The sequence below is a fragment of the Perognathus longimembris genome, chromosome 26 (genome assembly GCF_023159225.1).
Source record: "Perognathus longimembris pacificus isolate PPM17 chromosome 26, ASM2315922v1, whole genome shotgun sequence".
Taxonomy (NCBI): domain Eukaryota; kingdom Metazoa; phylum Chordata; class Mammalia; order Rodentia; family Heteromyidae; genus Perognathus; species Perognathus longimembris.
This window is the reverse complement of record NC_063186.1, coordinates 6813648-6829984: the sequence shown is the minus strand read 5'-3', so window position 1 is coordinate 6829984 and position 16337 is coordinate 6813648. Positions and strand designations below refer to the sequence as shown.

Below are 16337 nucleotides of genomic sequence, written 5' to 3'. Positions count from 1 at the left end.
AAGTGGTAGAGTGCTAGCCTTGAGCAAAAGAAGCTCAGGGATAGCATCCAGGCCCCGAGTTCAGGTCCCAGGAATGGCAAAAAAAAAAAAAAAAAAAAGAAGAAGAGTCTCACTGACTGTCCTGCTTGGGCTGGCTTCAAACCACAGTCTTCAGATCTCAGCCTCCTGAGTAGGATTATAGGTATGAGCCAGTTTAACTGGAACATTTGACATAACTAGTACAATATAACAGGGAATGATACATTTTAGAGTATAGATCCTATTATTATAGATCTTATTAAAAGATGCTTGAGGGGTTGGAGGCGTGGCTCAGTTGGTAGAACACTAGCCAACGAACAGTGTCAGGTACCAAGTTCAATTCCCAGTCTTGGACCAAAAAAGAAAAAAAAGCTTGAAATACCACTCACCTGCAGATGCTGAAACCTAAGCAACCCACAACCGTAAGTCAACAGACACATTTGGTGCAAACTGTGGACCAGGGAGGTCAAGACAGCCCAGGTCATCTCAGGATACAGCTCCATCAGTTCTGACTCACTCAAGCCATTGTGGCTAACACTGACCAGGCAGAGAATCTAGGTAGAAAACATGAAAACAACCATCACAAAGCACCTCTGCAAGTGTCCAGCAGCCATGAAAATTGCCAAGAGTCTTTTAGGCTTATTACTTTTTTTTTTAACTCAAACTTGTAATTCCAATGTTTAGTAAACAAAAAAAAAGGAAACCCAAGAAAACAAAAGCAGGTTTCTTATAATAAAGCACATCTGTGCAAAAGGCATCAAAGACTGACAACCTAGAGGAAATAGTTTGCTGAAAATTAAAACTGCATGAGAGGTATTGTTAAAAGTAATAACAGAAGCCTGTCAGCAGCTGAAGAATCAGTAAACATGAAGTAGTGAGGAGTGGGAATTTCAGTAAGCATGCATGATAGCAGAATTCATACATATGCTTGAAAGTGATTTAATCACAAGAAAAGAATCATTTACTTCAATCCACTAGAGCAAGGCAAATTAATCTTCCTTTCCTCCACTGACTGCACTTTACCTGTCTCATGAGCTCTCTGTCGCCCTCGTTTGCCAGGGAGTCCTGGATGGAGCGGAGAATGAGCCTGTATAAGGACACGGTGTCTTCACACTGGAGACACTGGGGAAGGGTTGTGTCTAGGCTGCCCACTCTCCCAGCGCTGTTAGAAATGAGAACAGATTTAGTTTTCTTAGACTCACAACAATGGTGAAAAATTAGAGAATATGAAACCAAGGCGAGCCGGAAAATTTGCATTACAATTGCTAAGGGACTGGACCAAATAGGATAGGGCAAAATGATCGTGTTTAGGAGTCCTAGGGTTTATTTTAGGACATCATTTGATCAAGTCAATAGAGATGGGCAAGGCCTAATGAATGTTAAGTGACTGCTAAGTCCATTGATACCCAAACACCATCCTACTCCTAGGAGCTTTACCAGTGTGGTGATGGGAATATTATTGGGCAGGTTTAAAGGTTGAGAAGATTGTTTCAGTTACAGCTTTGGGAGTGTGGGGCCCTGAGTTCTGGATCTGGTATCTGGCCAGAAGAATTATGAGGACAGTTACCTGTTGGTGACTCTGTGTCTTTCTGGTTAAGGCTAAGCCAGTGGAGCACAGCTGTATTCACAAAGAAGTACAACTAGTAAAACAACCTACTGCTCATCTGAAGATGAGTGCTCATGGATTTCCATGACCATAGGAAAACTATGACAGAATGGTTATCAGGATTTAAGAACAGAGGTGATCAATTATTCCTACTGACTTACCAAGCTACCTGGGTATTTGGGGACTTCTGAAATAGTTTCCATCCTCTCCCTTCCTTTCTTTCCTTCCCCTCCTCTCTTCTCCCTCCTTTCCTTCCCCTTCTTTTCAGCCTCTTTCCCTTCCTGACTTATTTTTGGCAGTACTGAGGTTTAAACTCAGGACTGTATGTTTGCTAGGCAGTTACTCTGCCACTTGAGCCATATCCCCAGTCACAAAGTAATATCCTTATGCCTCATTTTTCTCCTCACTTTCCCAGGAGCTCAGTGGGTGGTAAGGAGCCCTCACTCATGGCCTCACGTGCGTGGGAAGATGCCTTTTGCAATCCAGTAGGCCAAGGGGTCCTGTGATCGCAAGCAGGACAGAAAGCTAAGTGGCCCAGGGAGCTGCTAATTGGAGGGGGGCGGGGGAAGCTCTCCATTCACAGTGCGAGGAATTAGTCCACGGCAAACACGAAACACGCACAAGGCCATGAGAAGCCACTACCACTTACCGCGCCATCATTTTGCCAAGAAGAGTGACGTAAAGGGCATTGCAGGTGGTAGCAGAGCGACAGTGCCTTTCCAGTTGCTGCTCCTGCCCCAGTTCACCGGAAAGACAGAACAAAAACGTACAGACACCCCGGAATGAAACAGTCACCACCAGTGAGCTATCCCCCAACACCCTGGCAGAAATCATCACAGCTCTGGCCTCTGGCTAGCTGCTCCCTTCAGCTCCCAGCTGCGCATAGCAGATGCAGCCAATGGGAAAATGTCTTGTCTTGCCTTTAAAAATACCTCCCTAGTACTATATAGCATCGCTTAAGATTAAATTCACTATTAAGTTTAGATTAAGTATTGCTTAAGAGCGGAATCCTTTTGTTTTGCTGGAAGGACTGGGATTTGAATTTGGGAGTTTGTTGTTGCCAGGTAACCGTGACACTAGCCTGGCATTTTGTATGGACCTCGATCTTCCTATTTAGACTCCCTGCCATAGCTAGGAGACAGGCATGGGCCCCTATTGCCAGGTTTTCTGGGAGATTCTTTTTTTGTTTGGTTTTATTTTTTTGGCCAGTCCTGGGGCTTGAACTCAGGGCCTGACCACTATCCCTGGCTTCTTTTTGCTCAAGGCTAGCACTCTGCCACTTGAGCCACAGCACCACTTCTGGCCGTTTTCTATGTGTGTGGTGCTGGGGAATTGAACCCAGGGCTTCATGTATACGAGACAAGCACTTTACCACTAGGCCATGTTGCCAGCTTGCCATGTTTTCTGTTGAGATGGGATCTTGGGAACAATTTTTCCTGAGCTTGTCTAGAACTGTGATGTACCTGATACCAGCTTCTCACACAGATGGGATGATAGGTATGTGCTACTATGTCCTGCCATTGATTGAAATGAGGTTTGGGGTGTTGTTTTTTTCTTTTTCTGCCTGTCGTGGGGCTTGAACTCTGAGCCTGGGCACTCTCCCTGAGCTTCTTACGCTCAAGTGCTCTACCACTTGAGCCACAGCGCCACTTCCGATTTTCTGGTTGTTTGTTGGAGATAAGAGTCTCATGGATTTTCTTGCCGGGCTGGCTTTGAACCAAGACCCTCAGATCTCAGCCTCCTGAGTAGCTAGGATGACAGGCGTGAGCCACTGGCGCCTGGCTGAAATAGGGTTCTGAGAGCTGTTTTGTTTCTGGGTTGTGATCCTCCCAATCAGAGTCTCCTGAGTAGCTGGGGTTATAGCATGAAGTAGCATGTCTGGCCCCATGTCCAAAATATTTTCATGGCTTCTATAATAACTCATTAAAGAGGGAAGGAATACATTTGCCAAAATAATCACTACATTCCAATTTCCTTGGAACAGCAGGTGTCTTATCCAGAATGTAAGTCTGAGATTAGGTATTTTATCAGAGAGCTAGCAAAGACTAAAAGTAGCATCAGAATTTAAAACCCTCACCTGTTCTTTGCTTGGCATGATGTCCACAGACTGACATTCTGCCAGTATAATACATTTTGCATCTTTAGGACTTAAAGGGTCGAGATGAAGTGTAGGCCACAACCTTTTATTTAAAGAAAAGAAAAATGAAATTCTAATAAGAACTCAGATCCACTCACAAGTTCAAATCCACTACAGGAATTAATTTTGTGTATTCCCTTTAGAAAATAAGTAAAACTCACCTCTGTTCATCATATTAAGTAATTATAATTTAATTCCTGCTAACACCATGACTGTTACCAATTCATTGTAACCAAATATGTTCTGTACTTACAACAAAACTAAGCAAAGGTCTTACACTGACTACAAAGACACCTTCTTTGTCCCAAAGTCCTTACAATGCAATTGAAATCCAGTTATGACAATATGCATTCTCAACGTGGTAGGGAAAAAAGCAAACATTTCTTGGTGGCTGGGGCAGAGGTAGAAAAAAATTTTACTCATATATAAAGTACAGATATGTACATACATATCTGTTTGTACATGGAAACTGAGATACAGTGTATGAGTATATTAAAATCTCTTAGAGAAATAAGGCACTGGTGGCTCACCCCTGTAATCCCAGCTACGCAGGACGTGAGACCTGAGGATTGAAGTTTGAAGCCAGCCCCAGTTTCTGTGAGACTCTGATCTCCAATTAACCACCAAAAAGCCAGAAGTGGAGGTGTGGCTCAAGTGGAGCACCAGCCTCGCGTGGAAAAGCCAGATGAGAGCACCGAATCCCTGTGTCCAAGTCCCAGTATTGTACACACACACACACACACACACACACACACACACACACACACTCTTAGGAAGGAGCAATTAGAGAAAAAGGTCTAATGGCTTCTTAGTAAAGAACAGGCTTGAGGAGCACTGTTCTGCAGGATTCAAACTTTGTGTCACTTTTTTGGGGGGTGGAGCTTGCATTTTAAGGTAACAGGTATCTAGATGATAATTTCCTGCCCCTTTTCCTCGTTACCCTTGACCATAAATCCAACTGCCTACTAGACACCATTCCTTATATCTACCATTGGCAATTCAATTTAACCACATTAAAAAAAAAAATACATCCGCCCCCTTTCTCCTGACCTTGGTGTTTCCTGTTTTGCTTCGTGAAATTCCAGCGAGCTATACTTTTTTGGAGTCAGAAACTTGAGTCTGTTTTCTCTTCACCCCTTACCTATCCACTACTCCTTTCAGATTGAGATTTTTTTTCTCAACTCTTGTTTCTTCCCACCCTCACCTCCATTCAGATGAAAAGCACACAAACCCTCTTCCTCCCCCGCCCCATGCCTATTATCAAACACACACACACACACACACACACACACACACAGCCCTTTGCTTTGTTGGTCCTAGCATTTCATTGAATGGAAACGACTGGAGTCAGCACCATACCTCCACGCTGCAGGACAGGTTTCCACATTCACAGAAACCACGACTCTGACATTCACAGGCAGAGGATCTATCAGCCATTTCATGTGCTTTTCTACTTGCTGTAGAATATGAGAAACAAAAGGCAGGCTGCTAATCAGAATATTTCAACACAGTGCGAGAATAGCTCCCCTAATAAGGAATCAAATTCTTATTATGTTCCCTTCTTATGATTAGGGATAAAAAAATCTTATTTGGGCCTGGACATCTATAGGAGACTATGATCCAGAGGATTCCAGTTCTACAAAAATCCATGGTACTCTATTGCCAGTTCATTGGCAAAAAAGCAAGACTGGAAGTATGGCTCAAGTGCATAGCAAGCTGAGTATGAGGCCCTGAGTTCAAGCACTGGTATTGGTGTGCACACACATGGGCACACGCGTGCACACACACACAAATCTTAGGATTTTAAAAGAACACATGACAAAACACTGATATCATTGGCTTGAGATTTGAGAGACAAGAACATGCATAACAAGGCCCTAAAATATGTCAAAACGGGGCTGGGGATATGGCCTAGTGGCAAGAGCGCTTGCCTCGTATACATGAAGCCCTGGGTTCGATTTCCCAGCACCACATATACAGAAAACGGCCAGAAGGGGCACTGTGGCTCAAGTGGCAGAGTGCTAGCCTTGAGCAAAAGGAAGCCAGGGACAGTGCTCAGGCCCTGACTCCAAGGCCCAGGACTGGCCAAAAATAAAAATAAAAATAAATAAATAAAATAAAATATGTCAAAACGATTAGTTTCTGCTAACTGTAAATTCAATTGGTCTTTCCTAATAAGATGCTGCTGGCAGACTATAATACATTTTGATTTCTCCACGTGCTTCCTCCTCAGAATGTAAGCACAACCATCACTAGCTTTCTCTTCTAATCTCAGATCTAATCTCATCATCATTTAGATCAAGAAGCATCATCAACCATTTCCCACCAGCACAGACTTTAGATTCTTGCCACAGCCATGAGTAAGTGTTCTCTCTCTCTCTCTCTCTCTCTCTCTCTCTCTCTCTCTCTCTCTCTCTCTCTCTCTCTCTCTTTTATTTTTGGAGTCTAATAGAAAGCCAAGGGAAGACAGTACCTGCACCTGATCTATAGAATCGATAACGATGATGATGCTGCCCTGGTGGCGTGCTGAGAGCTTTTCTAGCCAACGTGGAAATTCTTCCAGAAGCTTCACAGGGTCCAGCGTCAGTGCAGATACTGCCCAGGAATGTTGCATCAGCTACAAGGTAACACCATGCACAAAGGAAAGCCATTATGGTCTGTGGCAGCTGAGGGAGGTCTTTCTGCCCCTGGCTCACCAGACCAGCATCAAGTCCCTAAGAGGATGTGGTTGCAGTGAGGGGTATTTTCAAACAGCCCAAAGGCCCTATGAATGATCAAGAAAACATGTGAGGGCTGGGGATATGGCCTAGTGGCAAGAGTGCCTGCCTCGGATACACGAGGCCCTAGGTTCGATTCCCCAGCACCACATATACAGAAAATGGCCAGAAGCGGCGCTGTGGCTCAAGTGGCAGAGTGCTAGCCTTGAGCGGGAAGAAGCCAGGGACAGTGCTCAGGTCCTGAGTCCAAGGCCCAGGACTGGCAAAAAAAAAAAAAAAAAAAAAGAAAACATGTGAGATATATACATATATCTCATATATACATATAGAGAGATACATAGATATAGATAGACCTATAGATATGGACAGATCTCTCAATTCTATTCATATATATCAATAGCTATCTGTATCACTGGAATTGTATTCATCAGGAAGAATAACATTGTCATTTGCAGAAGAATGGTTGGCTCTGGAATAAAACATCATACTGAGCGAAGTAAGCCAGGTTCACAAAGACAAAGGGGCCTGTTTTCCCTTATCTGTGCATGGTAGACCCAACACACCCTGTATGTGAATACATACATGCAGGGTCGTATGCACACGCAGAGACACATATATGGACATAGGGTCGACTTGGCTACAGTCGTTTACAGTGAAAATTCACCACCACACTGTATAGCAATGTGATTCTGATCAGTCGGAAAGGCTGCCACTGTACCTTAAGCATCAGCCGCTTAATGATCAAGGTGGCCTCGGAGCTGGTGGACTTGGGCCTCCCCACAAAATGAGAGAGGATCAGGGTACTGGGGGAGTTGCTCTGCTGCCGCTGAATCCTGAAAGAAAGGCACAGACGCTCACGTGACTGTTGAAGCTCGCCTACCACAAAACCAGAATTTAGGGTGAACTGGATGGTTGAGGCTGCCGCACTGTCAGCAGTCCTGGGGGCTTTGGGGAACATATGGATTTCTGGCTTCCTCTGTGTTAGCGTCATTTGAATAGAGTTTTAATAACTGCAGGTTCATTTGAAACCCCAGACTAATGTTAATGAACGCAAGCTAAAGTGGTGTACATTGGCAGTTAGAGCATTAGTAAAATAGACATTAAAAATATGCTGTATAGGGGCTGGGGATATGGCCTAGTGGCAAGTGATTGCCTCATATACATGAGGCCCTGGGTTCAATTCCCCAGCACCACATATACAGAAAATGGCTCAAGTGGCAGAGTGTTAGTCTTGAGGGGAAGAAGCCAGGGACAGTGCTCAGGCCCTGAGTCCAAGGCCCAGGACTGGCAAAAAAAAAAAAAAAAATGCTGTTTAGAAGGGAAGTGTGTTAGGTATGAGAGTACCATTTTCTAAATGTAATTTTAAAGAGCAAATATCAATTGCATAAGTGGACGCTACAAAGTAAATAATAATTGTGAGTAAAAGCAAAAATCCTCACTTTTAAAAATACTATGATGAAATATAATTTATCATTTTTTGGAAATAGATTCTTACTATGTAGCCCAGGTTGCCCTCAACTCATAATCTTCCTTCCTCAGCCTCCCAAGTGGTGAGATTAGAGGTGTGTGCTACCACTCCGGGCTTTCCCTTACATGAACCTTACTCCACAACTTAAAAGAATTAAATTGTTAGAGTAAATATTGATGTTCCTCAGAATATATTTTACTGTTCATAAGGTTTTTTTTGTCTAATTTGTCTTGCTCCATTTATTTTAAATATTAATGCAGGGTTTACGATGAGGCCAGTAACTACAAAGAAGCTGCTCCGGTTGCAGTCTGTCTAATTCCACATCCCACTGCCCGCTCCTTACCCCGTGCTCCCGAGTGTCTGTGTCGCTTCCATGCCTTAAGCACAAATGCTCACATTTCCTACTCCTTCCTCATTGTGCATCTTTCCTCTGACATCGGAATTCGACGTCTCATTCTCCTCTTCTGTTTAGCTTAATGTTTAGTATGGGCCCGCATGCAACAGGAAGTCAGGCCGTGGGGCTGACAAGAACAATGGGATCGCACTGCATCTCATACCACTTGGATAAAAGAAGGGACTTGCCAGAACCTGGTCCTCCAGACACCAGAAGGGGTGGAATCGGGGCTGGAGCCGCCACTAGGTCATTAAGACGTTGATAATACTAGAAACAAGAAAGGAGTTCACATTATGAGCAGGTGCCTCGGGGAAAAGCCGGCGGTGGTCATCTAAGAGTGGGGACTGGGGGACAGGGCGGGGTGCAAACAATCAGATGTTTTGTCCAATCCTACAGGGAAGTCACAATGCCATGCCGGAACCCCCAAACCACAGAACATGTCCCAGGAGGCCCTGAGAAGCCCAGCAAGCAGCCTTGTCATCAGAAGAGTAAACGCATGACTGCCTCCGTTCCAGACTCTTGAGGAGATGCTAGAAAAAAAAAGGAGCAGGTATGTTCTAGGGTCTTCTTGACTTCTAGCCTGCCCCAGAGGGTCAGCGGAGGACAGGCTCTTCTGAGATCTTTCTGAAGTGAGCTCCAATGCAGAGTCTGAGAATGGACCGTTGTCAGGCTTTCCCCAGGAACTTCACCACGGGCTCGGTGGGTGCTGCCCACCTGGAATCCCGGCCACTGGGGACATCAGGACTGGGGTTGAAGGCCAGCCTTGCGAAAAAGTCTGTGCGGTCTCATCTCAACCCAACCAGCAAGGTGTGGTGTGTCCTGCCCCCAGCCCCTTGTAAATGCTTTTATTGTCATTTGAGGGAGGTCTCACTTTTGCTCGGGCTCCAATTTACTCCTGGTGTAGCTGGGGTGGCAGGATGGAGGGTCTCATAAACTTTTTTGCTTGGGCTGGCCTCAGAACCATGATCCTCCAATCTCAGCCCCTTGAGGAGCTGGGATTACAGGCATGAGCTCTTGTGTTTAGCTGTTGAGTACTCTCCAAATGCAGACTTGTTTAGCTATGTAGCGCTGCTCGTGACGCAGATAACAGGAGCAATCTGCTGAGTGCATGACCTTTCCTTGCATTCAGTTTTCAAACACTTGGTATTTGGAAGACTAGAGCCATACTCCTTTTACCAAGTTTCCTGGCTATCTTAATCCCAGTCCTTATGAATTGTAGATGATGAAAAAAATGAGGAGTCTTGATCTATAGCCCCAAATATCTAGTGTTCACAGCTTCCCCCCGACCCCTCAGTCCTGGGGCTTGAACTCAGAGCCTGGGTGCTGTCCTTGAGCTCTTTTTGCTCAAGGCTAGCCCTCTATCACATTGGGCCACAGCTCTACTTCCAGTTTTCTGGTGGTTCATTGGAGATAAGAGTCTCATGGACTTTCCTGCCCAGGCTGGCTTTGAACTGCAGTCCTCAGATCTCAGCCTCCTGAGGAGCTGGGATTGTAAGTGTGAGCCACAGGTGCCTAGCCACAAGCATATTTGAATGTCACACATCTCTCATACTATACAGACTTAAGCGTGTCTCCACGTGGACAATCAGACCTTGAGAGAAGACAAGCAACACGCTCATCCCTTGTCTGCACGCAAGGGAAGACACCATCACAGGGCAGCCTTTAAAGTGGTGTCTGGCCTTTGGTGGAAACAGAGTCTGAAAACTTACTTTCTCGAATCCCAGTTCATGGGCTGAACTAGAAGCCTGCTGAAAAGCTTCCATCTGCTCTTGTTCGTCGTGTATGTCCCAGAGGACATCCCCCAGATCATCTTCGTCTGTGATGGAACCTTCGCTGCCTAGCTCTGTAGCGTCCAAGTCTGTGTTTTCAAAGCCCAGTATGTCCTAAACACAGAGAACAAGCAGAGGAAGAAGGTGACCTCCCCCCCCCCCGCCCGACACACACAGCAGGAGTTGGCGCGTGAGCCCGTGGCGGGCTTCACCTAGTGAGGAGGGCAATTCCCAACCCAGGGTCTGAGTATAATGGTGATGATTTTGTATGGCTGATCGTTTTGTATAATAATTCACTTTGTTAAGGGTGAATTGGTGCATGCCTATCAGCCCAGCTATGTGGGAGGCATAAATAGGAGGAACTTAGTCGGGGCTAGCTCAGGGATTTAACACTCTTGCCAATTTACCTGCTTAATGATCTTCTCCACACAAATGTAAGTTTTATACACTCCCTCAGCGGGATCTCCTGAGTGATCAATGATCTGGAAAGGTGAAAATGGAAAAGAAGTGTCGCCATAAGGAGAAAACACAGGAAGCCACACCACGAGGCAGGGGTGGTGAACACTGAGCAGTGATCGAGTGTCGAGAAGAACCCTAAGCACTTCACGTGCCTAGGCCCTCATGACAGCCTCACGAGGGAGCCATCATTACCCCATCTTAACGGAAGGGGAAACCGAGGCAAGTTCAGTAACTTGTATGAGATCAACAAAGTGTAGCAGTGTAACAGTGCAATGAAACAAAAAAGTATACATCCTTCTGCCTAGGAGAAGCAGCTCTGAGAGACAGAAAATATATACATACATATATATATATATATATATATATATATATATATGACATAAGATGTCATACATCCAAGCCCTGTAAAAGCCAAAGTCCCTCCAGTCCTGTTCTTGATGTTCTTCAGGATCAAGTGGGGGCCACCTCTCCTGCTTCTCCCCCTCCTTCACCGGTCCCAACCATGCTGGCTCCCTTTCACCTCTCCAAACATGCCTGGTCCACACACCCACCTTTTCTTTGGTGCTTCCCTCTGCCAAGCACGTTCAAAAACAAACAAGCGAAACTCCTGTGGGTTTTTACCTTGGCTTTGCTGGTCTTGTTTAGTTTAGAAACCTGCTCAATCAATTGCTGGACAGAGTTGGAACTGACTTTCCCGTCTTCCAAGAGATGGTAAATCAATCGTGGTTTCCCTTCAGAGTTTTTGAGAAAAGCATCTTCGCAGTCTTCCCATAAAAAGCTAGATTGGAAATAGGCATTCCTTGTGCTATATTACATAGTGGCAGTAAGCAATCAGCCAGCCTAAGCACCCACAACAGCGTTCACTCTACGAGAACAAGGGGCCAGGAAAGGCCTAGGAAATGGAGTTCTGTTTTTGACACAAATTCTTAAAAAAGAATTTTTAAAAATGTATCTTAGAACTAATAATCTGTTGAGGTTTTTCTACACCACAAGAATAGTGCAACCAATTTTCCTTTCTAGGAAATGGTAAATGGAAGTTATCTAGAGTGGGGTCTGTGTGTGTGTGTGTGTGTGTGTTCTAGAGAAGAACTATCACCACCAGCCTACCTTATTTTCAGATTTAATATGAGATTATATCAAAATAAAAATTTCTGCACAGCAAAGGACATAGTTACTAGACTAGAAAGACAGCCAACAGACTGGGACCTTCACCAGCAATATAGCAGACAAAGGCCTAATATCCAAAAGGATATCAGAAGTTCAAGAAGGTGGCCCCTTCCAAAGCTAATAAACCAGTCACTAAATGGGCAAAGGAGCTAAGGAGAGACTGCTCAGAAAAAGAGGCAAGAATGACAAAGAAACCTAAGAGGAAATGCTCAACACCCTGGCCATAAAGGAAATGCATACCTAAACAACTCGGAGGTACTACCTCACCCCAGTTAGATTGGTCAACGTTGTCCATTCAAATAACAACAATGTTGGTGGGGATTTGGTGGGGATGTGGTGGGAGAAAGAATCCTGTTGCACTGTTGATGGGAATGTAAACAACCACTTTGGACAGCCGTCTGGAGGTTCCTCAAAAAACTAAATATAGACCTTCCCTATGACCCAGCCATACCACTCCTGGGCATCTACCCAAAATAACACAAGCCAGGATACCATAAAGACACCTGCACATCCATGTTCATCCCTGTACTATTTATAATAGCTAAGTTATAGAAACAGCCCAGGTGCCCTATTTAACAAACCTATAAGTCTAAAACTTTATTTATTTATTTATTTTGCCAGTCGTGGGCCTTAAACTCACGGCCTGAACACTGTCCCTAGCTTCTTTTTTGCTCAAGGCTAACACTCTGCCACTTGAGCCACAGTGCCACTTCTGGCCATTTTCTATATATGTGGTGCTGAGGAATTGAACCCAGGGCTTCATGTATACGAGGCAAGCACTCTTGCCACTAGGCCATTTTCCCAGCCCCTAAAACTTTAATTTTTTTATTGACCTAAATGTAAAGTAGTTATAGGGTTGATTTCCCCCCTAGTCATTTTGTTATAAGAATGCAATTAGAACTAACATTTAAGATGTTCACATGACAATTCCATTCACAGTTCATGTCTCTAGTAAATTACACTTTTTTTTTCCAGCTTACCTTGGTAATGTTGAATGGACAAACAAAATAACTAAAGAACTCTTCTCAATTTCCCATTTTCTTATGATGAGGTATTGATTTTCAACATCAATTGGAAAATAAATAACATGGAAAAAATACCCCATGGTCTCACACATTCTTTTGAGTTTAGGGGCATAGTCCTAAAAATAAGTTAAAACATATAAGAGCATATTATATCTAATTAAAAAGTAAAGATGGGTATTTTCCAATATAAAATAACAAATGACCTTTGAAAGAAAATCTTAAAGAGACAAGGCAAATTTCTCTCCAAAACAAAAATAGTTATATCTTAATAATGTGGTCCTTTTCTAGGGCAGAATATGATTTATTTGTAATCCTAACAAGAGGAGTAAGTTTGTTTTGGTATTTGCTTTTTCTTGTTATTATTTTATGAACACTTAACGTCTTACTGCCCTAAAAAACTTAAAATATAGATCCATAGATCTAATTAGCTCAAAGCCCCCACCATGAAAGAAGACTAATAATCTTAGTCATTTTTAAAAAGGGGTTGGTCTCTAATAAATTAGACTACTAAGTAATGAAGGTGAGCATGTGAGAAATTAGTTAATACCCTGAAAATGTCCTTGAGGATAACCCATATTCCATTACTAGGTGGAAGCTTTGTGCATTAATTTCATTTTTAAAATTTTGTGCCCATACCAGGCCTTGAGCTCAGGGCCTCATGCCCAACTCTGCTTCCCAACTCTGCTTCCTTGTTCAAAACTGGCGCTTTACCTCTTGAGCCATGCTTCCAGCCCAACTCTTGGCAAGATAGTTGGAGGTAAGCGTTTCTTTTTTTTTTTTTTTTTTGGCCAGTCCTGGGCCTTGGACTCAGGGCCTGAGCACTGTCCCTGGCTTCTTCCCGCTCAAGGCTAGCACTCTGCCACTTGAGCCACAGCGCCGCTTCTGGCCGTTTTCTGTATATGTGGTGCTGGGGAATCGAACCTAGGGCCTCGTGTATCCGAGGCAGGCACTCTTGCCACTAGGCTATATCCCCAGCCCGGTAAGCGTTTCTTAAAGCAGTGGCTATAGAATTAGCAAATTACCCTCACCTTAAGGAAAAGATCCACTTCAGGCTGTGTCTCATCAGTGTAGAGGAGGTAGCACCTGACAGAGTTACTCCACAGACAGTTCAAGAACAAGGGAGTCACTTGCAACAAACTGGCCACAGCAACGTCCCAGTCATCTGAAAAGAAAGCTTCCATCGTTCACGGAATGTTACTGGACCACAGGATTCAGAGAAACAGCAGGTGCCTGGAACAGGATCTGAGCTCACAGTCTAACACGAACATCACTTCCAGAATAACGTATTCGAAAGCAATCAACTCTTCAACTTCCAACCCTCTCGGCATTTGAAGACACAGTGACTGTCACGTGGTCTTCTCTAGGGTGCCACTGGCTCCAGCTCTATTTAGCATGAATTCCTGTGGCTTTGCTACGTGTGGGGACCCCACATTCCCAGGACGAGCCACTGTTTCACCTCCTTGGATTACACTGCAGCCAGAGCAAGCTTGAGAATGCTACCAAAAGGAAAGGCCCGTTACACTATTTGGTGAGAATGAAAACTTTAGCCCATCCTAGGCAAATGATTTCATTTTGCTAATAGAAAAATAAATTTTATACTTTTAGAAAAAGAGGTAGAGAACCCTACTTAGGACTTCTTAGGTCTACACTGATACTAAGCTTCTGTGAGTGCATTATAGCTTTTTTTTTTTTTAAGAAAAGATAACTAGAGTATATGAAAATAGCAAGATGATTCTTTTAACAGACTTTCTCTGTGTGTGCTAGTACTGGGACTTGAACTCAAGGCTTTGAATTCTCCCTCAGCTTTTTCACTCATGACTGGCACTCTACCACTTGAGCCACACCTCCATTTCCAGCTTTTTGGTAGCTGTTTGGAGAGAAGAGTCCCTCCAAGGGCTTTGCCTGGTCCGACTCCAAACTGGGATCGTCAGCTATCAGCCTCTTGAATAGCTAGGATTACAAGTGTGAGCACCAGTGCTTGACACCTAACTTAAATTTTTAAATTTATTTTGCTTTGTTACATATTCTGACACTTAATATCATAAAGGAACACAGGGAAAGAGAAAATCTACTAATTCACAGTTAATCTACATCGCAATGTGAGAACTCAGAGCAGAAGCACGCACTAGACCAGCTTGGCCCAGGCTGCCTGGAACACTGTTGACTCCCACAGAGATCAAGTCACCTCAGCACCTCAGCACACGATGACGTGTCACCCGAGCCTCCAGTCTGCTGATGGCACTCTCCCTGGCAGGGATTACGCACTGCCCACTAGTCAGTACACAAGTCAAGGGTAAGGGGGCCGGCATTACCTCTGTTGATGTTGGCGAAGGGTCCCTCCACGTCGATGGAGCTGTGTGCAAACTCGGGCCCCCGGAAGGACTGCTGGAGCTGGATCATACTCCCGAGGGAAGGCTCACTGCCCAGGGCTCCCCCAGCCCAGTATTCACACTGGGTGCCAGCAGCTGGAGCCAGAGAGATTGGCATCTTGTGAAAAACCAAGTTAGGGAAACCTTGCCACATGCATTCAACAGTATTTCTTTTTTTTTTTTTTGGCCAGTCCTGGGCCTTGGACTCAGGGCCTGAGCACTGTCCCTGGCTTCTTTTTGCTCAAGGCTAGCACTCTGCCACTTGAGCCACAGCGCCCCTTCTGGCCGTTTTCTATATATATGGTGCTGGGGAATTGAACCTAGGGCTTCATGTATACAAGTCAAGCACTCTTGCCACTAGGCCATATTCCCAGCCCTCAACAGCATTTCTTATATTAAAAAATACTACAAAATCAAATACAGTGAATGTTTCAAGTAACGATCCTGAAAGAATTTTTGCCTCCAACTTGTTGGCCAACTTCTAAGCTACAGGTTAACACGATTTTAGTTCTCACCTCAGATTCAAAGAGGGGACTACAAAGAGAAGGAAGGAAAGAAGACTACGATAAAAGAAATTAAATACACGAATGGCCTATGAAACTTGTAGGCATGGATGGCAGGGGCAACTGGAGGAAGGAAAAGGAAGGGGTGACACTGTCCAGAAAAAGAAATGTATTCATTACCTGACTTAGGAAATGGTAGCCCCTCTGTACAACGCCTTAATAATAACAATAAAAGTATTATTTTTTTGAGGGAGGGGTTGCTGGTCCTGAAGCTTGACCTCAGGGCCTGGGCATTATCTCTGAGCTTTTGTTTTTGTTCAAGGCTAGCACTCTACCACTTGAACCATGACTGCACTTCTTCTGGCTTTTTGGTGGTAAATTGGAGATGAGAATCTCATAGACTTTTTTTTCCCTGGTCTGGCAGCAAACTCTGATCCTCAGATCTCAATCTCCTGAGTAGCTATGATCAAAAGCCTGAGCCACAGGCTTCTAACAGCCATTTCTAATGGAAGTGTCAATTGAAATCTGAAGGAAAGAATTTTGAAGGGTACTAATAATTGATGTTTTCAATTCCTTAGGATATAAGCTACGGACTTCATACTGAGGGATCTGAAGCGAAACCCCTTAGAGACATGTCGGTGTTTTAACAAATCATGCTTGCCAGATTATTTGCATGGCTTCCTCAACTAACTGTAAGTAAACAAG

At 44.2% G+C, this 16337-nt stretch overlaps 1 protein-coding gene across 4 annotated transcripts in view; it reads right to left on the bottom strand.

Annotated features, from left to right (window-relative positions):
- Positions 1-16337, bottom strand: part of Nphp3 (nephrocystin 3) — a 28079-nt gene that overhangs the window by 8788 nt on the left and 2954 nt on the right. For all 4 annotated transcript variants that reach the window (XR_007209260.1, XM_048335008.1, XM_048335009.1 and 1 more), the window contains exons 4-17: positions 15073-15225; positions 13789-13922; positions 12716-12876; positions 11190-11346; positions 10517-10591; positions 10050-10223; positions 8504-8607; positions 7197-7311; positions 6235-6378; positions 5121-5218; positions 3702-3804; positions 2274-2356; positions 1042-1180; positions 408-572 (exon numbers count right to left, since the gene is read on the bottom strand). Coding sequence is in view for 3 of the 4 variants with exons in the window: in XM_048335008.1 (XP_048190965.1) it covers positions 408-572; positions 1042-1180; positions 2274-2356; positions 3702-3804; positions 5121-5218; positions 6235-6378; positions 7197-7311; positions 8504-8607; positions 10050-10223; positions 10517-10591; positions 11190-11346; positions 12716-12876; positions 13789-13922; positions 15073-15225 (1805 nt within the window). In the remaining variant the exon portion in view is untranslated. The remainder of the gene's footprint in view (positions 1-407; positions 573-1041; positions 1181-2273; positions 2357-3701; positions 3805-5120; positions 5219-6234; positions 6379-7196; positions 7312-8503; positions 8608-10049; positions 10224-10516; positions 10592-11189; positions 11347-12715; positions 12877-13788; positions 13923-15072; positions 15226-16337) is intronic.